Source organism: Glandiceps talaboti, chromosome 1 (genome assembly GCF_964340395.1).
Source record: "Glandiceps talaboti chromosome 1, keGlaTala1.1, whole genome shotgun sequence".
Lineage (NCBI taxonomy): Eukaryota > Metazoa > Hemichordata > Enteropneusta > Spengelidae > Glandiceps > Glandiceps talaboti.
In genome coordinates, this window is record NC_135549.1 from 9791608 (window position 1) to 9819301 (window position 27694).

At 35.5% G+C, this 27694-nt stretch overlaps 1 protein-coding gene across 1 annotated transcript; it reads right to left on the bottom strand.

Annotated features, from left to right (window-relative positions):
* Positions 1–399: 399 nt before the first annotated feature.
* On the bottom strand, positions 400–24874 carry LOC144432873 (protein MCM10 homolog). Its single transcript, XM_078121173.1, is given in 18 exon segments — positions 400–814; positions 1072–1114; positions 1487–1635; positions 2718–2831; positions 5372–5490; positions 6111–6267; positions 6834–7075; positions 7618–7691; positions 8889–9062; positions 11072–11158; positions 11949–12029; positions 14119–14243; positions 16836–16994; positions 20050–20212; positions 22123–22522; positions 23248–23430; positions 23675–23854; positions 24566–24874. Coding segments are annotated over 18 exon segments (2766 nt in total). The 5' UTR covers positions 24813–24874; the 3' UTR covers positions 400–745.
* Positions 24875–27694: the final 2820 nt, after the last annotated feature.

Below are 27694 nucleotides of genomic sequence, written 5' to 3' on the forward strand. Positions count from 1 at the left end.
ATGAGATGAAACTCAGATGAACAATTGATCATATATCCTGTAAATGGTAATATTATATTATGTTTGTCATAGCAATCATGTCTATAGACATATGTATTTGTATTATTGACATATCTAGCAAGTTACAGTATTTGTACTTAAGAAACATAAATAATTACATGTGTGACTCATTACCATTGAACGCTAAATTTACATTTACATAGCACACACCAAAAACAAAGGAAAATAAAGCATAGGTTTAGTTGTCATCAGTATATAATATACTTATAATTAAGTTAATTTGACATCTGCCGGGAGACGGAGAATACTTTGATTATTCATGCACATGACTATCTTACTATGCAAAGTTCTAACGAAAACCTAACCATCTCTTGCAATTACCATAAAGGGAACAGGTACATAAATTTGCACTGGAATTTATACTCAGACATAACAGACATACTGATAAAGCTTTAACATTATGACACCCCCCACCCCTTCACTCTTACAGGAGGTAAATTTTCACTGTACATTTCAATTCTAAACAGCCACAATAAACACCTGACTTGGCCAATCTTGTAAACCAAGAAAGGCCTCACTTTGAGTTCTTGAATACAAAAGTACTTGTTCTTATGGAGCAGGTTTCCAGTGGTGCATGCCCACGAGTGACTAGGATTGGGCCACGAGGACATTTTCCAGTGGAGCATGCCCACTAGTGGCTGGGATTGGGACATGAGAACATTTTCACTTCCTCATAAAGTGGTCACTAGATAAATTTCTCTTCTTCACCTCGAAGTAAAAGTGTCTCACTACCAAGTTTTGGACCTTTCCTCTCCTACAATTTGATGAGAAGAATAAGATCAATAATTAAAACCATAGGAATTTTAATATTTGAAATAATTTTTGTGGATTACTTTTCAAGGGAATTTAATTTTCACTTAAGAGAGAAAATGACTGTTAATACCGGAAGACCACAAGAGACATTATACAATTGTAACGTTAAGTTAATTCATGGCAATATAAACTGCTTTTTGTATATGAACATTGCAAAAACCAAAAATACTTATTTGTATGCAAAATGAATGTACTTACAGTCAACATGCCAGTTCTTTCAAATTTTGAGCCTCCACAGTTTCTGAATAACGAGAAAAGATGTATGAATGTAAACAGTAAATAAATAAAACTTTGCATCATAACGTCACAGTATATATACAAGAAGCATTCAATGCTGTTTCCAGAGTTCTTAGTCACTATAATTGGACAATCAAAAAAGACTGATGCTAGGGTATTTAAGTGATGCGTCTGCTGACCAGGAACAATTTTTTTTTTTTTTTTTGCCTTATGATCAATGTTTTAATTCAACCTGCACACTCAAGAAAGTAGCCTCTGTGAGGAACTTAAATTCATATCTGGTTTAAAAGAAAATGTAAAGCATGCTCTGAACTCTGAAGAATAAGCTTGAGGAAAAGAGTATTAAACATTAACTTTTTATAGCATGGAATCTTACCTGCAGTTAGACGTTGGAATTTTGTTAAAGGAAAACGTCTTAGTTTTACAATCTTTGCAGTGAAAGAACCTCTGTTTAGCTTCATGCCATTTTAGGGTGTGACGTTCTGCTTTACATCTGGCAGCAGGACTGAAGTATGTGTACTTACACTGGAATGAAACATTGCAGAGTATATGACAAAACAAAATTGTACATGTGCTGTAAAGGCATCTACTGCATAAATGCAAGGTATATTATATTATATTATATTATATTATATTATATTATATTATCAATTTTATTTTCAGCCTGGTTTGGTATTCAAATTATATGATCAAATTAATATTTATATAATAACTCACTCACGTGAGGATTCAGTATTTGAAAAATTCAAACATGTGTAACTCCCTAAGGGAATCAATGTTTAGGTTCTGTCTGTGTCATCATTTTTGCATGAAGTATTGGTTCATATAAATGAATTTAGTATACAAATTCAATATGGTTATGACAAGAGTTGGTTTGTCTGGTTTACTGTTATAAGTGTTCTTGTTCCTATAGTAACTTCTCATTATTTCCACTCAGTTTTTTTTCACATCCTTTGTTCCATTTTCACACCTATCATTTCATTTCATACCCTTTTGGCCTATTAATTCCTATCCTTCCTGTCATATCTCATCCTCTTTCACTACATTCCCAGACTTCTCTGTCTCAAAAGGTCAACACTCAATTTCTTTTATAAATTAACATGGCTACACCTAATTACTTTTAATTTCATCCTAGATCTCTTAATTTACCCTGTCACTTTTTTACCTGCTGTTGATCAGCACTTTGCAATGTCTGTAATTTTAGTCAGTGTCAGTGCTTTATTTTTATGATTTCCTTTTCGTATTGTTGTTATTATTTTGATTATTGTATATGTCATTTGTTTTTGTCGTGAGTGACTAGAAACGATTGTCAAAGTTTACACTATGGACAGTAAAGTTATTTCTATTTCTATACAAAGAGTACATGAACAATCATCTGAGGTCTGTGGTGTTAGTACTAACATTTCTGTGAGTCTGCCCTCAGAATTCTACTCTGACTGCTGTTGTCAATGGGGCTGACAAGCCAACTGGTAGATTTTATGAATTCCTGTTACTGTGTTTTGAATCAAATAACATACTATGTTGCCAGCGTAGGGGGTCATTAAGTGCTCAAAGACGATAGTCCATCCTCTGAACCTGTTTCATATTTGCCTATCCATTGCACATACCTGCTGACAGGTGACTACTTTGCATACTTTCTCCATAATAGATGCCATTTTTGTCTCTAATTTTTCTTTCTTTTCCAGCTCAGTGAAATATTTATCCTGAAGATCTGCTTCAACCTAAACAGGGAAAAACAATACACATGAAACTTTTACCGGAAATAGTATATTAAACCCTTCTCATTGCTTGGATTACCTCATGGATGGCCAAACACAATATTGAAAATGATCATTGAAAAGGAAACTGGAATGAGCGGAAAGACACTGTTGGATACCATGCAAACTCATGCACAATGGAGTAAACTCGTCATATCACCACAGCTAAATTGTGGATGACATAAGAAGAACACGACTAATCATTGATTGTATTGTGTACATTGACTTGATATCAATATGTTAAAAGTCAACAACCTGGTATGTACTATGATATAACTCCATAATGCACATGTGCAAGTGTGGCGTATTTCCACAAGTGCTTGCAATGTTCTGTACAGCTGTACTTTCATGAGGGAAGGAAGTGCAAATGTATCAGAAAATACTGCAAGCACGAGTGCAAATACCTGAGTACCCACACTGGAACTCAGGTGGAATGGGGTTCTGTTATAATTAAATGTATTTATCCGAAAGTCAATTTCCATAAAAAAAATATACTGTGCAATTGCACATACATGTACAATGAATGTTCGTGCCCTAATATGAATGACGGTATACAATAATGTTTTCAGGATTGTATAGCAGTGCAAATACTACTAGTATGCACGCGCATTGGTGTAAGTAATTACTGGTACATACATCCATGTAATACTATATTAAATGGTAGTTTGCCAACTGATCACAAATTCGTGGACTGTTGATAGATCACTATGCAGTCATGCATGCTTCAGTGAACAAGTTGAAAATAAAAACAAAAACATGGAAATAAAACAGCTACTGGGGCTTTCGGTATATCACATATACATGAACATGAAAGTTTTGAATGCTTATCAGTAGATTAGGTTGTCACCAATATTCAAAAGTTGTTTGAAAGGTTGGGTGTTAATACTTGTGAAATTTCTATTTTAGAAATTTGAACCATGTAGGAAAGTATATTTAATTCAAGCATGATACATGTAGGTGTTAATGAGTAAAACATGCATGAATTAAATATACTTTCCTACATGGTTCAAATTTCTAAAATAAAAAATTCACAATAACACCCAACCTTTCAAAATGGTGTGATATATGAAACCTCGTCTGAAGTAAGGTATTGAGATGTATCCCACACACGTGTAGGCTGTTCTAATAATTCAGCACTGAACTTTATTTGGGAGATAGATGTTCTTGAATTCTTTTTTCTTCTGAACAGACATCAAATTATTTTGATTTGCTTGTTTAACTTCAGTTAAAATTTCTATCCTTAAACACATTTATCAGGTCGGTTAAACATAGTAATAATAACATGTTCTTGTACCACTACCAAGGGGTTGTTGTTACTTACGAGTAATGGTTCACTTCTTCAGTTTGTCAGGCTTTGTCAAACACCTCGGTCTGAACATGCAAAACATTACTTGTAATAAGAACCCTTGGTAGTGGTACAAGAACTATATAATTATTACTAGGTTTAATTCATGATTAGAATTTTCAACACTACCTGTGAATACTACTATACAATATTTCATGATATGTGTGAAGTAGCCAGTAGTAAAAAAAATAACCACACCTATATACAAGAAATGACAAGTTGACTTTGAACCTTACTGGGCTTGGTTTGAATGTTGTTGAATTTGAACCTTACTGGGCATGGTCAATTTGAAATTGCTTAATAAGGCCTAACACAATTGTGTGGTTCCGATTATGCCCAACTGTAGAATAGGTGGGGTAAATAGATTTACTGGTTTTTTTTCGTGTGTGAGTGTCTAGTTCAGGTAGTTATGTTTTTTGTTGTTTTCCATACAGTCACTGTGTTATTGGTTTCTTCCAATCAGATGTACAGCCATTTCAGATTGGAAGAAGTTTTAAAAGTGTTCGTATCCACTATTTCTTGCAAGACTTCACAATTTTTGCAATTTTATTGGTTTTCTCTTCTTCTTCTTCCCAAATACGTAAAAAAAAGGTTTAGGGTCGGCAATGAAAAACTATGTGTGGTTGGGTAACCAGAACTAAACAATTTTTTTAAGGCTTAAACAGGTAATCTGATAATGTTCGTCATGATACTTTATATGATAGTTTCCGATGAACACAGAATAGATTTTTTTACATCACAGTAATGAATCTTGGTGATACACATGTGAAAATCTATAGTATCTCATCTTTATGTGTGATTTACATAAAATTAGCATTTGCATGTTATGCATGGCTGTATACTGACTAATCAACAGACCAACATATATATGGAATATCCAATTCACTTACCCCCCCCCCCCCCCCAATGATAGAGTCTTCTCTTTGTGCAAGGTTTAAATGAAATTATCACATGCCCATTAGAAATTGCTAAGCAGTGATTGATGGAGACTTTACCAACTGTATTGTTACCCTTTCTTTTATTGCTGACCTTTTTTTCAAAGAAAATGATGAATACTGTATGACACCTTTGAGGCCTACTCTGCCATATTTATATTATTTCCGTTACTTTTGTCATATAAAAACTGTTTAACTGCTAACAATGAGATAAAAGTACTTACCTCATGAAGTAGTTGAGAATGTTTAGACTTGGCCTTCATTATTTTCTGAAATTCTTCAGAATTTGTATCAATCTCTGACAAATCAGTGCCTAAAAATTTTCTCTTCTTTTTTGGTTGTTCTTCAGGAGTATCTGCTAGAAATAAAAAAACAAGAGATTTAAAAAGATGTTTCAATTTTTATGAACACAGAAAGTTCTTTTAACATAATATGCATGGAAACTGGCAAGTTATTAAATATAATATTACTTATATAATCCTATGATCTGAGGAAAGTTCAAGGGTATTGTTTCTATCAGTTACATATCTAGAAAGATGCGTGGTGTACATTACAATCTGAATAGGAATTAACAAAATGCCAAAATATTATTTTCCTTTAGTTAAGGGATCAATATTGTTCACCTCAAACAGAAACTTTCATAACAAAAAAGCCTTTGTAGAAGACACAGCTATATTGTAACCAACTCCATCAGATTATTTCTGTGCAGCTAATTGGCAAAATTAATTTTTAAAACGATGTTGACCCTAAATGCCTATGTCAAATATAATGATACTGTGCTAACTGACAGGCATGTGTTAATACATGTATATGGGTAGACAGTTGAAAGAAGTGTTCATGTCTTTTGGTCCCTGAGCTCTTGTACAAATGGTGGTATTTTATTTTGTATTTTGGCCCAATACATTCCAGTTTTGCCTATGTTGTTATACCACCCACACTTAATAAAAAAATATAGAACATTGCAAAACATACCTTCTTCAAAAGATTCTCCAATATCCTTTTCAACTCTTTTTCTGACAGCAGCCTGTTCTTCTACAGACAATTTCTTTGACTTTTCAATGGAGTTTGGATCATTTTTCTTGAGAGGACCTTTGGCGACCAACACAGCACGTGCTCGTTCCTGTATCAGTACAACCACAAAAGCTTTAAAAACATAAACTATGAATTCCAGGTGTTTTGAGAAAGTTTCTTTTAAGGCAAGATAAAAAAAGGGTGTTTCCGATAACCCTAATGATACTAGTTTCGGTCGCCTACCCTAAACATTTTTTTTAAACATTTAAAACAAAAAAATAAGAAATTCTTTGTCAACTTGACCTTCATACACGTTTATTTTCTTTACCCAGTGATGCCTGTAAATATTTCATCAAACTCTCCTCGAAGGAGTATTCTAACTGATATCTCGTTTGTTTTTGGATTGAAGCAATTATATTTTTCAAAAAATAAAAACACTTAAAATGATAAAATAAATCCCAACCTACCTACCCTATTTTCTGAGGCTATGTTTAATATTGGAAACACACAATTATTTTTTTTCACCAAAGAAAGGGAACAGACTGATGCTCTGTCTTTCTGTTTGCAATTTATATATATGATAAAATGATAAAATTGATGATTGAATTTGTAATTACTTATTCCACTATATATCTATACCCACAGACGTTCCACTCTCTATGACTTAGTACACACCATAGCTCTCTTGTTTGATGCTTTTCCTTTGCTAGCTGGAGGACTAAATTCTAAAATGAAGTCTTTTCCTTGATGAAGTCCTCGTCCTAACATAGGACCATTACTTTGACTTGGGCTGGTGATGGTTGATGCTGCTGATAGTTTACGTTTATGTGCACGCTGCTGATCAGAAAGGTCCCTTTTATGTTGTTTTAACAAGTCTGATGCCGTTATTGTCTCAATCATGCCTTTCTGGACTTTTTCTGTAATGGAAAGATGAAAAAAACTGTTAGAATCCATCAAATGAATGTAGGAACTTTTGGATAGTTTTTGCTGGCAAACATGTTAAATTAGCTTACGTAGTAGGAGCATTGCCTTTTTCTGTGACATGAACAAAAGCATAAAGGCTGTAAATGAAACAAGGAGAGTAGCAAGTGAAAGTTCAACCACAAGGAACATTGCAAGCATGCAGTATACATACTTGCTCTCGCACGTCAGAGTGTGTTATCACAGTACAGGGAGAACTTCTTTTTTCAAAGTAAAGTGTGAGCTGGAAATTTGTGACAATGAGTTGAAAAACAAGCTTTCAAATTCAATTTATATGCAATATCTATTTTGATAAAAGTGCCTTATACAACATTGATAAATAACAACTATAAAAATAACAACTATTATTCTTTTCACTGATAGAGAGGAAAATGGTCTTTCTACTAAGGCTGGAAGTAACTGTACTTTGTTATGTTGATGTTGACTGGATAATTTGCACACTGTTAACAAAGACTAATTTAACAAAGAAGTACATTACCTTCATGCTCTACCTTCTTCATATGATGAAGTAAATTTTGAGATCCTACAGTTGGTGTAACAAGCCTATCTTGACTACAAAAACAGAAATTCAAACTCATAAAAGTGACTTACTTACATGTAATATGAGAAAATACCAGTTTCAAAGCATGTCCTTTTGATAGATGCAAACACAGTAGACAATAAATATCATATAATTACAGCTATGGATGAGAAATTGGTATTTATATTGGATGTTTCATTACTAAAACTACTTTAGTATATTCATCTACGTGAAAATCATCAATGTGAAGCAACTTTAAGTCAACCAATTATAACATACCTGTGATTGGCTTAGATCACGTCATGTGATATGGACTAGTTTCCCATATACTGTAGTAGCATAATTGGCATACAGTGGGAATAATTGTTTTCTATTTGCACTAGGGCACTAACTTTGTACATGAGGATAACTTCATTTACAACTGAAACATGTGACATTTATTTATTTAATTTTGTAAACTTTGTGTCATATAAGCCAGAGGGCTCGATGTGGTTCTTTCTTTGTAAATTTTATTTAGGTACTATATAATGTGATAAGTCTACATAGGACAGCTTAAGAAATGTATAACATAACAGTTACTCATACAGGAGTTTGCAGTCTGCTGAAAGCAGCTTGGAATTGCCTCATAAAATGCTAGGATGTTGCATTCAAATGGGGGAAGTACTTCACAAACTTGTTGCAAGCAAGGACACATAGAAAACAGCTGTAGAAGTGATTGAGTTGACAAAAGGAGCAGGTGTCGAGAAGAAATAAGACATGAATTTATGTTTGGTTGTCAATGATTTGCACATAGGAGCTTGATGGAAGGACGGTCAATTGTGTTAAATGCCTGAAAACGTGTTTTATTGTCTGGTCATATTTGGGCTCTACAAGCCATATGTTACCCCCTTGTATCGCTATAAGCAATTATTTCCCTCAGCTTTCAGCCTTGGGAAATAGTTGCTACATAACAGCCCTTGGGATAATAATACTGTTAACCTACATATTTTCACTACTTCAAAATTTTGCGATTTTACAGTCTTCAGCAAGTTCTCAAAGACCAATTTTCTCTGATTACCAGACTGGTACATTGCGTTCATGTGCAAGAAGGCATTTTAATCGCTACTTATTTTTGTGTTTTTGTTTTCCAGTGAAATTAGCAAAAATAAGTCTTTAGTGAAAATATCCAGGTTTACAGTATTAGGTGTTGTAGTGCCATCATAGCCAGACAGTAAGCCTATTCTACTCACAAACTCTCACTTCCATTGGCTATACTCAGGAATTCAGCTGCTTCATTTGTTGATAAGTTGCTTATTTTCATCATGTTCACTCTGTCAGCAGCTTGCAATTCTCTGGCTTTGGATAAATTCAAATTCTTCAATGTGTTCTTCTCTTTGGTTGATTTCTCCTTTTTAGAAGATGATCTGTTAGTTGTAAAGATATTCAAATGATTCACTACTGTATTGAAAAGGGGCAGTCAGCTAGACTCAAATCACTGGAGAATGTTAATCATCTCTAGCATCCGGTACAGCTCCAGGCAAGAATTATAATATTATATTCAGATGTACACTGAATTATAATATTATATTCAGATGTACACTGAATTTATCTTGTTAGGACAACTAACAAGAGTCTTATGTTTCTACATGGGATATTATATGTCACTTGAATGACATATAACTTGAATCCTTCCATTAAGCATGCAGTTGTGCTATTATTATAATAACAACTTTATTGCAGGATACACTCCCATATACTAGTACATAAAACACATGTAATACAACAACATTAAAAACTACACAAAAACAGTAGAAATAATTGACACTTCAAAAATACATTAATTTCCCATACATTAAAATTATCTTCAAGCTATGGCCGTTTTTTTTTTAGATAACAGACACCGATCTCAGTTTTTAAGCTTCTTCAGCATACCAGTAACTATCTTACCAGCTCTGTCACATTAGATTTGCTTTCTAAATAAGTTTTAACAATTATTATCAATTTGTGCATTTGCACCTTGTTTGTAATGTAAGCTAAAAACAGGGCCTTATGTACAAACTCTACCAATGTACAAATGTAATACATCAGATGCCTGAACCTGCAAAAACACAGTCTTGAGTATATATTTTGTAAGGCTTTGTTTTTGGTTTGTGTTTTGTTTTGTAAAGTCAAATTCACTGCATCAAATCCTGAAACTAGGAAATATGACATGTATGGAAACTCAAGTACATGTATTTAGTTTGCAATGCTTTAATTTTTAGTTTGTTTTGTTTTTGTAAAGTAAATTTCACCTTATCAAATCCTGACAATGGCTTCATTTAGTATATACTACACTGTTGCTATCAAAACTTAACTGCAATGTTAACATATCTAGGAAATATGACATGACGTATTGAAATATGTAATATGAACCTAGCCAGCTCTCCGGCATAACAAATTTTTTAAACAACAGTATCTTATTACATGATCCAAAGATGCTATATCTGCATAATGTATAAAGGTTCATCTGGTGCTTGAAATCTTTGATGTAAAAGTCTGATAGTTAGAGGTATATGTCCTCTTCATACAATTATACAACTTATCATTAGTTACATGTATGCACAAGCAACTCTAACATTCATTTACATTGAATCTGATGCATGTTGCGAAATTACCTCATGCTTAACATTTTGGATAGAAAATCTTGACCTTAATCTATGCATCATATATCAGATCAGATCATTGGGTTAAAATTCGAATAACAGATGGAAACATTTCTAAAGTTTTGAAACATTATTTTGGATGGGAAAAACATGCCAAATCCTAGGAAGTTTAATAGATTGTATCTTATCGCTGAAAAATATTTTTACAAGAATTTCTATATGTCTCTAGAGTTGTGCATTCTTTTTCAAGGAATTGAAATTTGTTCTGCTTCTTGGCACATATTGTAACAAAGCTGGCACAAATTGGTGATGTCACACACAACAATTATAGGATATTTCATTTCATAATTATTTAAATCATAGTTCCCCAATGTGTTTTTCGTTAGTTTATAGATTATATACATAACATCTTGTAAATGAAGCTAAATATTACCATACATCACAACAGCATACATTTTCTGAACATTCTCAACCTTTTCTTTGTGATGAAATAAATAATAAATGGCTATAATTTCAATAATGAATTGCCATGGCTACATCAATGTCACAAAATGAATTCAAACCAAGGGGTTGAACGTTGATCAGTCACCTTTGAAGAAACCCTTCTGAATCAATGCGAAATGAAGATTACTAAACAAGACTCATGTCACAAATACTACACAGTAGGTAAAAATCTACCAACATTCCAGTGTTTTACCTTGGTTTCCCAACAAAGTTACATCTAAAAATGACAAATCTTTAAAAGATTTCCCCTCTGTTACAAAACATAAGCAATAACACTGTTAACTTACGTTTGTGCTGTGTATGATTGCCCACCATAGAAGATTGTTCCACTCTTCAGCTGTTGTCGGAACACTTTGGGCTGGGGACCGACATACCTTGTGTTGGAAAGATGGTAGACATTAATTGACAATCTTGATCCTCAATACAAGTTTCTATTCATATTATTGCTTGGGTCACTTTGGACAAATCAAAATATGTACTTCAAATCAAGAACTGATGTAAACTGAATCATGTAAGGACAAGAAATACACTACTTTCTGAAAATGCCAGGGTATTTAAGCATGGAGAAGAGCATACAGCACAATCTCTCAAATGAACCCGGAAATGTCTTTTGAAATATCCTAATAGCATAATACAGATACATACAGAATGGTACCTAATATTGATATAAATTTTAGTAGCAAGGCCCCCCCCCCCCCCCCCAACCTTTCTTGACAAATGTGACATATACAAATGTACATAGCATTAGACACTGCAAGGGACACTGCAAGGGAAGCCCTCGCACAATGCATCAAGGAGCCAACAAATACAATTTGCACTTAACTAATTTTGTTGTTTGGCAATTTCAATAATATACACTTTCTACATTGTAATGTAAGAAAGGATATTATAATTATGTAATGTAAAAACAAAATATGTTTCAAAAATAATTTATAACCTTGCTTCAGATCTGCTTAAATGTCTTTGTGGCTTTAGTCTAGGTGGTGATTTCTTGAGATCCTGTCAGTAACTTGAGTACAATAACTTAAACAAATTTGATGTCTACACTATAATACCAACATGTTGACCACCTGATGCTGTAGTTGACCTTTTGGTGACATGATTCATTGTAAGTATAGAAATGATGACATTAAAAGTGTCTGTGTAATGAATAAAGCAACTCACGATGCTTGCAGATCAGTTCTCTTGGCACTCATTTTCTTGTATGCTGCTTGCACATGGAATTGACAAAATTCGCACTCAGTCCTAAAAAAAGATTACACTATGAAAAGACAGGATGTACAACTTGAAGTTTGGTTGGGGATATGACGTGAACACCACACATAAAGTACGTCATCATATACAGACAGTGGGAAAAAAAGATATATAATGAGGTATTTACCCCTATATTCATTCTATTAACAGATAAAATACTCAGGTGGCTTGTGCATATAAATCTCTTGAGTATTACATTTTCACAGTACTAACAATCTGAACAGCATTTTGAAAATGTTGGCATATTTAGTTTTCAATTTTTTATTTATTTATTTATTAACCATCCAACAGGCATTGCCCAATAACAGGAGGAAGGTTCAGTGTTAGTGCAGGAAGACACTGGAGTACCCGGGTAAACCTGTGTTGTTCGGTAGAGTCAAACTGAATGACACTCTCCTTACTTATAGCATGGTAAATTTAATCAAACCCAGAGTGGGTGTGAACCTAGTCTAGTTTCTATACGGAATTGTTATGATTTATACCTCCACTCTCATTATATACCACACTGGCATCTAGACTAGTTCAAACGCCAACTGCAGTAAAGAGGCAAGTGGTATAACCACACAGCCACCGACAACTCTTAATTGGGTTGAAAATTAGCAAAAACTGTCTCTGGTGAATTTTAGGGGAATTTTATATTCCTTTCGAAAGTCAGATCAATCGACCTAGCAATTCTGAGCTATAATCGTTGTGTCCACACACACAGACACAGTCACACAGACACACACACACCCTCATGGATATATAATTCACTGTTCAGTTGTGCTAAAAATCAGTAACTTATATTTCTAAAACTACATGTGTTGCAAGAATGAATGTTCACGTAAATATATGGAATAAATTCTATGCAAGGTAGTCCAAGTTTGAGGCGATAAAATACTACATATCTGTTATAGGAATACATGTACACTACATCCATCAGAGAAGGCCCAACCTCAGGCAGGGCATATAAAAACATTCTAGGTTATTTCATGCCACTCCCATGAGATTGAGTTGACTCTATAGAGAAATGGGGATTGCATAGGATTATTCTATTGTCTACACTTGAGTAGTTTTAGCAGCAGAGTATTTATCACACTTCTTTCCCTAGCCTTGTTCTCTTCTCACTACCAGACAAGGCCTGCTCTCATCCCAGATGAAGGCATCACAATTCTAGTAATAACACTCCTACCAGTGCCAGTTGGTTTCTTTCCCTAATCTTGTTCCTTTCTCACTACCAGACAAGGCCTGATCTAATCCCAGATGAAGGCATCACAATTCTAGTAATAACACTCCTACCAGTGTCAGTTGGTTTCTTTCCCTATCCTTGTTTCTTTCTCACTACCAGACAAGGCCTGATCTAATCGCATTTAAGGCATCACAATTCTAGTAATAACACTCCAACCAGTGCCAGTTTGGTTTCTTTCCCTAGCCTTGTTCCTTTCTCACTACCAGACATGGCCTGATCCAATCCCAGATGAAGGCATCACAATTCTAGTAATAACACTCCTACCAGTGCCAGTTGGTTTCTTTCCCTATCCTTGTTCCCTTTTCACTACCAGACAAGGCCTGATCTAATCGCATTTAAGGCATCACAATTCTAGTAATAACACTCCAACCAGTGCCAGTTTGGTTTCTTTCCCTAGCCTTGTTCCTTTCTCACTACCAGACATGGCCTGATCCAATCCCAGATGAAGGCATCACAATTCTAGTAATAACACTCCTACCAGTGCCAGTTGGTTTCTTTCCCTATCCTTGTTCCCTTTTCACTACCAGACAAGGCCTGATCTAATCGCATTTAAGGCATCACAATTCTAGTAATAACACTCCAACCAGTGCCAGTTTGGTTTCTTTCCCTAGCCTTGTTCCCTTTTCACTACCAGACATGGCCTGATCTAATCCCAGATGAAGGCATCATATTCTTTGCAATGACACACCCAAGAGATTTCTTTCCTTTATCAATGTCCTACCAAGCCATATCCCTTATCCCTAACCCAACCCCATATTCTAACTCCCTACATTGCATAAATATATACACATGGATCTTTAGTCCATGGTTCTACAGTTTTCCTATAATGTTATACAATAAAATAAAACTTACTTGTTTACAAACATTGTGCATGTTTTTCCATCTTTCCTTCTTCCCCTGCAATAACCCAGATCTTTGGAATCTCCCATAATCATTATTTTCTGTGGATGGTCAACCTTAATGGTGGCTTCTTCCTCCTAGATAAAATTCATTTTGGCACAAGCTGAGTTTATAGTCTTTTTAGTTACATGTAGGTATGTGAAAATACAAAACCCTGGTTAAACAATTCTAGTATAATTTTGGAACAAGTCTGTTGACAGCCAGGCCTCGTTTTCCACAAGCATCATTTGAATTGATGCTGTTTTTGGGGACATAATAATATACAGACAGCAACAAAGAAGGGCAGAGACATACGCACTGACAGACGGACAGAGAGATGTAACCACAACATACATTATAACTTTCTCATACAAAAGGTAAAATATATATAAACTCAAAATTAAGCAATAAACCACCCCCTGGGGATGGTATACCAAGAGGTTTTGACCAGTGAACGAAATATATGCACGAGCGATAGCGAGTGCATATATTGAGTTCACTGGTCAAAACCGAGTGGTATACCTTCCCCAGGGGGTGGTTTATCGCTATTATATTATACCAGTATATTGAAAATATCAGAAACAAGATAAGAACTAACGTTCTCTCGTTTCATATGCGCCTCTGTGTCTAATTTGCATAACAATAACGCTGCTTTTCAAGACAGCTGATCTTGGCCTCAATGTGAACGTCGTGCAGCGACTGGGTTTATTTTATCTGCTCGTCGTTTCTAGGGATAATCTGTACATTGATCGGCCCATTAAAAGTGTACAGTGATGAATAAACAACCTGTTTGACTCAAGGTATAAACTTGAAGTGGTTTATTGAATACAGCGTGCTTCGATCGCTCCCGGCCGAATTCGTGACTCGGTGAAGTGATATGATAGACAGGTTGATATTTACAATGTATTTATATTACTGGAAGTTACCTCAGTAGATTTTCGGGTTTGAGGATTTCCCTCTCGGATTGATGACTGATACTCTAGGACAGGATCCCAGACAAATTTCTATATAGATTAATGGTAAGTCGGCCAGTGTAACCTCTTTCACTTGCTTCATTTTTATGACAGGACAGGACAGCTCACCAATGTTTCCACTCCAGCCGCGCCGAGGCAGGGACCGATCTCGTGCATGCCTATAGCGCCTTGACCTTAGTACATGTAGTAGGCGATGATTTGAACAAATACGCGATGACTGGGTTGCTTTCGAAATTTCCTTCATAATTTCTCATAAAATATTGTCTCATTGAGAGAAAATCCTCCTCTGACAATTCGAAGAGTTCACTATCAGTATCACGGCGGACTACAACTCAACGCTCGTAGACGAACAAAATTTGGACGCGTGCCAGCAGTGGATTATCGTACCAGCAGTGCATTATCACTCGTTTTAGACGCGCTAGTTCGATGTCTAGACCAATCAGATCCCTCGATTTCCACCATCAATATACTGGTATAATATAATATGCTAATAATGTAACAAAATTTAGGTATAGGTGAAGGAAATGGAGAGTTCAGCTGGAAAATGTGTGTGGTCACTTAGTGCAGACTCTTGAATGGTATCTCTTGGTACGAAATGTGTGTGGTCACTTAGTGCAGATACCTGAATGGTATCTCTTGGTACAAAATGTGTGGTCATGTAGTGCAGACACTTGAATGGTATCGCTTGCTACAAAATTTCGAAAAGATATTGAGCAATTTCCTATTTCATCTCGGAGGCCAAGGTCAAAGGTGACACTGAAAAGAAAGCTTACTTCTCATAATATGGGTGTAGCAATGGAGTCATTGTGTTGTGTATTCAACTGCTCGAGTTATGGTTGCAAGACAAATTTCGGCTATTTGACCTTGAGTCATGATGGTCAAGGTCAAAATCTCATTAGAGAGCTCATATTGATACAACTGTGGACATCAGACCGTAGACGGACAGAACCTGTTACAAACAGGGAAAATAAACAAATGAATTGGATTAATAACACTTGGCACAGCATGTTGGAAATAGAGACTTATATTACATTCCATCATTTGATAAGAACAGTTTTATGGCCACCTTACCTAATAGTTCTGTTCACAAACAATTTCCAGTTCTGGTGGCATTTCATGCACACATAAAGAGGCCATAAAACTGTTTTTATCAATCCATGGTGTGTAATACAAGTCTCTGCTGTTCAAACATGCTTGCCAAGTGTTATTAATCCACTTGATTTGTTTACTTTCCCTGTATGTAGCAGGTTCCGTTTTTCCACGGTCTGTTGTTGGCAGTTGTAATAAGGGGATGAACACTTGAAAGGTATTTGTATATATTGAGCTTTTGGAGGGAAGAGGCAAACTGTGCATTTTTAAAACATGGTCACCATTTTGTAATAAAAGGTCAAGGTCACAAAATAAGATAGGTGCATATGTACCCTAGTGTCACTGTTGCTAACATTTGTGCTAAGTTTGGTTGAAATGTAATTGTGGACATCTGAAATATGAAATATTCAGACAGACAGAGACAGACAGACAGACAGGCAGACAGAAATGGGTCATTCCTATAAATCTCTCCAGGCAAGCTGTGCTCACTGGGGCTAAATACATGATGTTATAATGTGCAATTACGACCAGATCTTCAGCCCCACAATTCTCATCTGCTTAAAATGTTAGCTCTATTTTTTAATCAATGTGGATACATGATACACCATCACTATGGTGGATACTTACTCCATCTTTTTTACTCATAATTTCAGGATTAAGAAGTCCAATAACAGTGCCAGTCAGAGTCTTCCAATGTTGTTTGTGTACATCCCCAAATAGAAACAGAGACACTGTAACTTCCAAGTTGTGTAAATCATTCAACTTCCATATACTGTATGGCTTTCCCTGGACACACACAGAGAAAAAGGTAATAAAGGTTTTTTCAATTACATGTTAAATTTAAACTTCCAAGTGGTATAAACCATTCAACTTCCATAAATTGTATGGCTTATGCTGAACACAACGACACATAAAAAAGTGAAAGAGGGTTTCTCAATTTCATGTTAAATTTAAACTCCCAAGTGGTATAAACCATTCCACTTCCATAAACTATATAGTTTTCCACACAGGGCAAAAGCATTAAGCATGGCCTAATTGAAGAGGGATCAATTCTGACTTCTACATTAAACTTCCAACTTACTTCCTATAATCGTAGACATTGGGGAGAGAAAGGACAGCTGGGAAAATGCCAAAAAACATCACCGGAACTCAATAGTTTTCTTGAGGGATGTGGGTTGAAGTCTCACAATTGTAAAGTTAACACTTTGACACTGATAAGGAGCATGTGATGTAAAGTTAGAACTGGTTTATACTCCTGTGACTTGACATGCCATGCAAAGACTAGAAGAATGCGACAGCGCTAGAATTGTGTAGAAAGTTTAAAGCCATTTATTTTAGGCAATGAAATGCTTTTTAGCAGGGAAATGTAATTTTAGAAATTCTGTTGTTCTTAATGAAGTGTGGAGGGTCTATTTACTCTACAAAAGACAATGCAATGATTAAAATGGTGACATTTCACATTGATTTTGTGTTCTGTAGGTGCACAACCAGTCTGGCAGCCTGGTGATAATATTTGCTTTAGCTCTTATTGTCATGTGTTAGGTTTACCTGGTCAAATTATGTTATAGTCTTGCTGCTAGACGTTCGGGCTTTCTTTCGATGCTATAACTATAAGCTAACGAAGTTCGCATGTGAGGGCTTGCCCGAACAGTCTAGCGAATGTCATTTTCAGACCGGACATTCCATTGAAATTACGATAAGCGGTGGGTTGGGCCATATATGCATATATATACTTTAATATATTCAATCTCTGCATGCAGGTGCTGACAAACACATTTATGTCATTACTATGTCTTATCAGTTTATGGTAATTGTGTTTGATGAGTGTGTAGACGTTGTCATTTACACATTTTAGTTAACGCATTGGTGGTTATTTTTACAAGCCCCTCCTTAAGATGAATATGCATGAAAATTTAGCTATTGTCCTCTGTTTGTGCTTGTCGCTAATACGGTTCTCTGATTGGCAGTTATTTATATCCTGATGACATTCGCTAGACCTCGGATGTTCCATCCTCGATAGCGTTGTTCAGCTGTGTGTCGTATTTTATCGGAAGAACATCCAAGGGCTAGCTGATAGACTTATTATGTTATGGATTATCAATTTTTGCAAGACAACCTGAGACGGCGTGTTGCTGTTGATTTTGACATCACAGGAAGTTATACATAGGCCTAAGTGTCAGGCTTGTGGAAATGGGATTAATCAAAGACAATGTTTATGGTTTAAAAAGTGATACTATATTCCAACCCATGTCGCTTCAAAGAAAATGCCAAGGTTTCATGTCCTTCACTCTCTCCAATGCACTGTCTATGCTATAGTGTGTCCTTGATACACAGAAAGAAAATAATTAATAATAACATTGCTCAAAAGGACATTGCTCAAAAGGTTTCAGTTATATACATATACTTCCCTGTTGTGTAAATTATATGGCTTATTACACTATAATGAGCACACAAATAGAAAATATCTTGGTTTTTTTTACAGTATTCATATGCAGCATTGTTATTAAACCTACACTGTTAATCAAGTAACCATAGATATATTTGCTAAAAATGGTTTAATTGTGTATAAAAATATGTACGTTAATTAGCGATTGATTTTATATGTAGATATTGTAGTGACAGGTTTAAATCTTGAGCAAAAGGTTGGTTTTAAATCATTATCCATGTTAGTTTGACTTGCCTTAATACCTGTAAATCATAGTGATTTTTAAATATTTAATATCGAGGCACAAGCTAGACCATACACTTTCAGTTACGCTGCATCTTGTGAATGATTATTACATTTTTTTGTGCAAATTCAACACGCTCTGGTTAATGGAGGCACTGATTTTAGGATCTGTTCTGTAAAATGTAAAGTCATTATGGTTTTTTTTACCATGCTATGTGAACAGGTACACCCACAAGTTTACCAATACATGATTCAATACACCTCATGGTGTACAATATTGAGAAGTCATTGTATCAAATGAAACGGTTTAGAAGTTGCTCTAGTTGCAGATTGTGCAGTTTAAGGTTTAATTAATTTTTTTACAACAGAAATGGGGAAACGGTATGATTGAAAGTTACACTGTTCCACTTCACTTAGCTAAACTTGTGGAAGACTGTTAAAATGTAAAGGATTATTCCCAGTTCTAAGGATGCGGGTCAGTCATTAATATATATATAGGGTTAATACACTGACATAAAGAAATGTCAATCATAGGTTGTGATCAAGTGGAAAATATACATCTTAAACAATGGGTGCATTTAAAGACTAAATCAGCGTTGCCTTTTTTTCATGCCTCAATTATGTGCTTGTACTTTGCCTATTGAAGTAAGGATAGCTCAAGAACATATGCAAAACTTGTCTTCTCCTGTTTAGTTCCTTGACCCTGGAGTTATTATCAACTTCAATTTCATTTCCAGTTTATATCAAGAACATATGCAAAACTTGTCTTCTCCTGTTTAGTTCCTTAACCCTGACGTTATTATCAACTTCAATTTCATTTCAAGTTTTTTTCAGCTCTGTTGCTATTACAACCCATAACACCAAAGTAAAGCATTTTCTGTATGTACCACAATCGTTTATAGCATCCATATCAAGTGTAAAAGTATACTGTTTCATTTGCTAATTGACCACATTTGAAAGGCCACACGCAAGGCTTGTAAATGAACCAATTGAAAAAGTATACTTTTACACTTGATATGAATGATATAAACAGTGTAGCACACGGAGAAAGTGCTTTACTTCAGTGTTACCCGTTGTAAATTGGCACCCTGATGTTACTCATGCTGCAACACATGTTGTGAAGTATGAAAAATAAGTGAATACAATATGGCATTATGAAAGTGCAATACTCACATTGCTGGATGTTTTTGGGGGAATCTTGTTGACGATGACACCAATGGTGACCCAGTCTCCTTCTATTTTACCATTAATGATATGTTTTTTTATAACTGACATTCTTATTATCTTTCTTCCTTCCATTCTCATTTTCATCATCTCTGAGGACACCTTAGGATTTCTACATGGCAAATAAAGACTTTAGTTTTCAGTACTAATCTTGATTGTCGAAGTATGGGTTTGGCAGACAGAGGTTGAATATGTATGGTGCTATGACCAGACCTGGGTAGGCCTAAAAGCAATACATATATACCAATGTTTGCAAACCCATATCTATATCAAATGCTAACTTACATTTGAAATAAATATTTTGTACATTTTTGGCCATGTTGAAATCATTCAATTTGAAATCAATCAACTTTCAATATAAAATTGCATTAAAAGACCAAGAAAGTAGAGCAGGTTGATAAATACAAAGATTTGACAAAAGTGATAAATACAATGACCTTGTTTGGCCTAGTGATAAATACAGTGACTTCATTTGGCCAAAATGATACCTTATTTGGCCAAGGTGTGCTGGAGTGTGATATAGATTGGAAAATTACTGCAAAAGCAGAGCTCACAGATATTGTGATTATATGTATATGATAATATCGAGAAACAGGTTTGGGTCCTGTCCTGTAAACGATCAGATGTTTTTTAACCTAATGTAGGTTCAATGATTGTTCATAAAAAAATCTTTTGTTTATATTCTGACCTGTAAAAAATACTGAGAATACAATACATGGTATGCAAAGTAATAGCGCCATCATACAGCATTGGTAGAAGAACATTTATTCTTTTGTTTTTGTGCTGTATCACAACAGAATGTAGTAGAGTATCTGTATTAGACTGTAAGATGTGTTGTGTCGTCCAGCTCTAATCAGTCTTCTTTTTATGTTGGCTGATGTAGGCATGGTACTACATGTATCTTTGTGTTGGCTGATATAAGCATGGTACTACATGTATCTTTGTGTTGGCTGATATAGGCATGGTACTACATGTATCTTTGTGTTGGCTGATATAGGCATGGTACTACATGTATCTTTGTGTTGGCTGATATAGGCATGGTACTGGTACTACATGTTGTATCTTTATGTTGGCTGATATAGGCATGGTACTAGTACTACATGTAGTATCTTTGTGTTGGCTGATATAGGCATGGTACTAGTACTACATGTAGTATCTTTGTGTTGGCTGATATAGGCATGGTACTGGTACTACATGTTGTGTTGGCTGATATAGGCGTGGTACTACATTTTGTATCTTTATGTTGACTGATATAGGCGTGGTTCTACATGTTGTATCTTTGTGTTGGCTGATATAGGCGTGGTACTACATGTTGTATCTTTATGTTGGCTGATATAGGCATGGTACTAGTACTACATGTTGTATCTTTATGTTACTGATATAGGCATGGTACTGGTACTACATGTTGTATCTTACACTTTTACAGACTAAACCTATATCTGCAGTAAATGACTATGCTTGGATTTCTGGTTAGGCCTAATAAAACAAATTGCGTGGTTCCGATTACGCTCAAATTTAAAATAGGTGGGGTAGGTAGATTTTTTATTTTATTTTATATATATTTTTCCATGTGTGAGTGTCTAGTTCAGGTTTTCCATTGTTTTCAAAGTGGTCTCTGTGTTGTTTATTTCTTCCTATCAGATGTACAGCCATTACAGATTGGAAGAACAGTTTCATATTGTCTTTCTAAGTTGATGTCAGTTTCCACATCCACTATTTCTCGTGAGACTTCCCAATTTTCACGATTTTATTATTTTTCTCTCTCGAAAAGTTTTTAAAAGTTTCTGGTCGGCAGTGAAAAACTAGGTGGGGGGTCGGGTAACTGGAACCAAACAAATATTTTTTTTAGGCCTTAGTGGTGGGCCTTTAACTTTTCAAGGAGTTTTGATTATTATTTAACATAACAGTATAAATTCTCAAAAGAATGTGGGTACAAAACAAAATCGTGTGACTAAAAGTAAAACAGCATACATACACGTAATGCTAAGATGAAGGCATGGCACACAGTATGTGATAACTTACACTATTCTGATCTGGGAGTAGGCTTCAGTAGTCCATTTTCCTTCCTCATCTGTCTTTGTCAAGTTTTTCTTTGGCACTAAAGTTGCACTAAATTGATTACTTTTGGCAGATTTTAACTGCCCATTAGTTAGCGCACCATCTAATGATTTCTTAGGAAACAATGTTGAAGCGTTATTAGCTGGTTCCATGGATAATTTTGGAGTTGTCTGTTCTGATGTTGTTTTGTTTTCATGAGTTCTCTTATGGGCATTGAGACCGTATTCACTGATGAAAGTCAACTGACATGCATCACACTTCCATGGATGGTTCTTTTTATGCATGTACTGATGACTTTTGTAATTATCTAGGGTATTGAACTTCTTCTCACACAACTTACATCTATAAGGACTACTGCTGGTACCTATGTACAGGATAGATAGAAAAACAGATTGGGTTGAGTTTATCACAGATGATTGGTTAGTCTAGATAGATATGAGGGTGGAACATCTGCGCTATCGCCCTTACTAGCGACCTTTGTCGCCTTCACAGTGAGCAGAATAGCCTGAGGGGTCTAGCAGCAAGATTAATGATTGGTTTGCAGTGTTTTCCATTACACATTCACTCACCATTTCTTCATCAGTATTTTCTTGACACTGAAACTAACATTTCAGATGGCTAGTGGTAAACTCTAAACAGTAACAACATGAAAAACAAAAGCTCTGCAGATTTGTCAGACATAACAATCACAGAGACAGTGTAAAAAATTCCATATACATAACTAACCATGATATTACATGGGTATGTACATGTATAACAATGATAACTTGACATGAAGTGTAGTATTAAATGCGACACATGAGAACAACAGGAATATAGTAATGTCTTTTTGTGGACTCAACCTTTGTGTTTGTCCACATGTGATGATGTACATGTATGTCCTAGTCAGTACAAATTGTATGAGCCATGGTTGTCTTTCAGTTAAGTTGATTGATAGAGTACTGCTGCAATATCTGGGGTGTTATAGCACTGTAGATAGAGTACAATAATAGTCATTTGGCAATCAACATTGCCATGTGAGTAGTAATTTATTGACATTAGCCACATGGCTGTCTGTGTCATGAGAATTGCAATGAGTAATATACTCACTCTTCTGTTCCTCTCCCATATCAACCCTTGGCTGTGATTTAGGAGTATGTGCAGCTCTTTTCTTGTTCTTTCCAAACAGACTCTGACTTGGGCTAGTTTCTTCAGCTGAACTTGAAGATAGCCTTGGAGTTAAGTCATCATGGTCTGCAAGGATTTTACTTGTACTCGATGTTCTTTTTGTGTCTTTAAAACAAAAAGACATAAATATATCAGATAGAATACAACTCATTTTAAATTTTAAATCAATTTGTCTCTTCACTTTTTTTGTACCCGAAAAATAATTACTTGACATGTGAAACACAAAGAGTCTGGATCAGCTGATCTCAGATGATCTTACCTTTAGACAAAGACTCTGGACCACCTGATCACAGATTCTGGATAAGCTGATTTTATCTTTAGACAAAGACTCTAGTTTCACTGATCTTACCTTTCAACAAAGACTGCGGTGTTACATCTTTCTTTATTGTTTTCTTCCTCCTGGTGTCAGGTTTCGGCGAGATAGCGTCAGAAAATGTTTCCTTGTTTTTTGTTATGTCTTCCTGTTTCTCCTTCTGTTGTACTTGCTGCTCAAGTTGTTTCATTCTTTCTTGCATTCTTCTAAGCTCATCTGAAAAATATATCATTGTACAGTTCTGAGTTGAATACTACAACAAAGACATTTTCAGGATGGTGTATATATTTTGATGAGAGATTAATATTTGGAATATATCTGGATGGAATTACCCAATATATGTAAACTCCGACAGCCTTAGGGATGATAGCACAATGTCGCACAAGCTCAATAAACGAACATTGTTCATTTAGGACCAAACCCCCTCCCCTAAGCGAACATTCACAAGCGTGACATCACACATTTTCATGTTTTATATGATGTAAACCATGATGAATATTGTAGTGGTCACATCACTACGGTCGATGCTAGGTAAAAACCTGATGGTAAATATGAAGTTCCAACTTTATGAATCCGGTTACCTGAGATGGTGGTACATATCAAAATACCACCAAAATCTCAGCACTGTGTCTCACATTAGAAGTAAATCTTTATAAACTTATCAACATCTCAGAAGTACTACATACAGAGCAGTTACCATTGAAAGCATGAAAGTTTTCGAAATTTCGTTAGAAGTGCAAAAATGAAGTTCCGTAATCGAATTGACGCCAGACCCTGTTCCCCTAAACGAACAAAGTTCGCTTATTGAGCTTGTGACATTGTGCAATCGCCCCTTACTAAAACCCTTTAATAGTTTGACACATTGATAGTGATACTACTTTATGCCAATGTTACTTTTGTAAAAGTTTTTATTTTTTATGTGCTTACCCATCAAATCTTCTTTGGATGGTTCACCATGATGACTATTATTTTCCAGATGTTTTGACCCTGTTGCTGGATTAGTTTCACTGTATTTTTGGTTCTTTGAGTTTTTCTGTGTTGACATTTGACTAGGCATAGCACTAACAGGTGTATCATCATCATCATAGTTAAATCCTGGAGGTCCATCACCGTCATCATCATCAAGTAGGGCCGTCAAAGTATCCAAGTCATCAAATGCATAGTCATCATCCATCTTAGCCTTACAAACTGAAAATCATCAAATCAAGAATGTAAAATACTTAATCCAGATGTATTTTCCCTGTAAAACTTATATTAATGTACTTCATGGCCCATGCATATTCAATTTGTATTAGATTACTTTATATAAGTTGGTTGTGAAAAATATTTAATAAGTCTGTACCAACTCAGGGTTCGTACACTTAAAGCAAAACAAAATTCCAGAACTTTCCAGGGGTTTTTCGTCAGTTTTCCAGGGGTATTCATATTGATTTTGGCCATTTTCCAGGGGTGTTGACACTAAAGTATATTTTTTGAATGACATCTAATTGTCTGATGTGGACGAGAAAAATCAACAACAGTTCCCATATGTCACAAAACATTTTAAAGACAATCGACACTATGCAAGATATTGGTTTCAAAACCACGTTTACACGCTAAGATTAACGGAGAAACCTCCGTCCTACCCCCTAAGTAGCCGTTTCGTCAAGCTGGTGCATTGATCGTGTAAGATTGAGTCGCAGCATTCGTCAGTCTAATTCAGACATATCCAGAAAAATAAATCAAAAACTAAAGTTTGTCCTCGTTATTGTATGGTTTGATGTTACTAGATTTATAAGTCACCTAAAATAATTTTTTTCTTCAAAATTTTGAATAAAAACGTCATTTACGTAACGAAATTTCGAGCTATGAATAACTAAATACATTCATCGCTTGCGTCTCGATGTTTATGTACCGATGCCACGAGTTGCGGAACATCGCGATTTCAACTCAAATTTGACCATTGACGAATGTTACTGTACCGACAACATAAAACAGTAGTTTATTCTTTTAGAACATGTAACACAAATACCCATTTATCGACAAAATAAAAGTCACAACCGTACTTCCACAACCCGGAAATTCAACTGCACTTCCCTAGGCCCTAGCCCTAGCTTGTAGTATCAGTCGACTCGTGCGCCGAACTTGTAACAATTTCTAATCGAGGTTGATGATGCTTTGATACTCGCTACAGTGTTACGATAATCTTGTTAACAGACCTACTGTACATGTTACCCCGGCCGGGACTGTTACAATATCATGTCCCTGAAATGACGACTGGGAGATGTACGGAGTAGCAATATATGCAAGATCGAAAGAAACACTGCGGCGCCCATTCAACTAATACGCACGGTCTGTGGGGCAAAGTGTCTCGTGGAACGATCGCTTGACTGTCTGGGTTCAATCGGTGTGAATTTTAATTCATCACCCAGCGTGGCGAATGACTTTGAAAATATTTTCGCGATTTCACATTTACGAGATTCAGAATCATATGAATGGATGGCTCGAGCACGGACATGACGATCGTCAATATTAATCGATCGATTGAACATGATCATTTTCCAGGGTTTTCCAGGGGTAGGGCGCATTTTTCCAGGGTTTTCCAGGGTTTTCCAGGGAGGGTTTGAAATTCCAGGGTTTTCCAGGGTTTTCCAGGACCGTGCGAACCCTGCAACTTAATGGTCACAATGGTGTGATTGCGAATATAAACTTCTTGATTTCACCTATTAGTTTGTGTAGAATGTTTTTTTGAGTGTTTTGGTTTGTAAAATATTTGTTTTAATTCCATGGTGCCCACTGTTACTTTATGGGTTCTATGTAACCAGCTGTCACTGCCAGATATAGACTGCTTTTAAATGTACCATACAACAGTGTCAATGTTATAAAACAAGGTCTTATTGGTCACACTATAAAACTTTTAAGTAAATAGTTCTGAGAATTAAATGTTTTAGATATAAATGTGTCCATGCATAAGTGTTGAATTAATTTGTTAGCTTTTGTTCAATCCTGCTTTCAGTGGGGTTTTTTGTTGTTTGTTTTTGTTTTTTTGTTGTTGTTGTTGTTTTTTTTTTTTTTTTTTTTTTTTGGGGGGGGTTAACCATGTTGCTTCTTGTTGTTTTTTCAGAGTATTTTTTAAATGTATGCAGTGAATTGTTTGTATTCAGCTGTAGTGACTGCCATATGGCACTGGTGATGGAAAATAAATAAATAAATAAATAAGTTTTCTAGCAGAACATAGCAAAACTTAGTCCAGAACAAAAGAATGATCCCATGTAATCCTTCTGGTTAAGATAATACACTATGTGAGAAGCTGCCCTCGCCTTTAACAGTGTTATGGCTGAGACAGCTTTGTGAATGCACTCAGCCAAAATAAGTAAAAATTGTATTTTTAAATCATTTATCATTGTGAAGAATATTATAGGTATCATTTTGTTTAGTTAGTGTAGCAGAAAGTGTATTAAAATTTCAAATAAAAGATAATGATGGAAAGAGTGTTCCTTCATTTGTCCCAGGGAGTTTGTCACATGCAATTTCCACTCTGTGATTTCAACCATACAGCACAAAGTGTCGATCAGCTGGGTGCAAATCAAAAACAAAATATGTTATTATCTGTGAACCTCATTTACTGACACTCTGCAACCTTCCGGGCCATTGCCTCTTGGAATAAGCATAGAGGTATGAGTGGACATAATATTGACGGCTTCTTGAGATATTAACACTAATAACTTGGGACTGCACCATCACAGACCGTAGACCGACGTTGGAATATTGGATATATTATCTAATCTATGCCTAGTACCGGTGGTACAGTGGTAGCATTGTGTATCATGTATGGTACAGCTGACCCCGCCCGCGATCACTTGCCTCTCGTCCAAGTTTTTCGCTTTCTTAAGACCTCGTTATCATATTAGAGTTAATAGATCATTAGAAGAAAGTTCACTTCGTACAGTAACAAACTTCCACAGTTTCAAGTAAATTCGACATGAAATTCAGCTAAACAACATGCAGCATCTCACCTTTCTCTTACCCGCCAAAGTTTGGATTCTTACTCCGCGGATAACACGCATGCGCAAATAC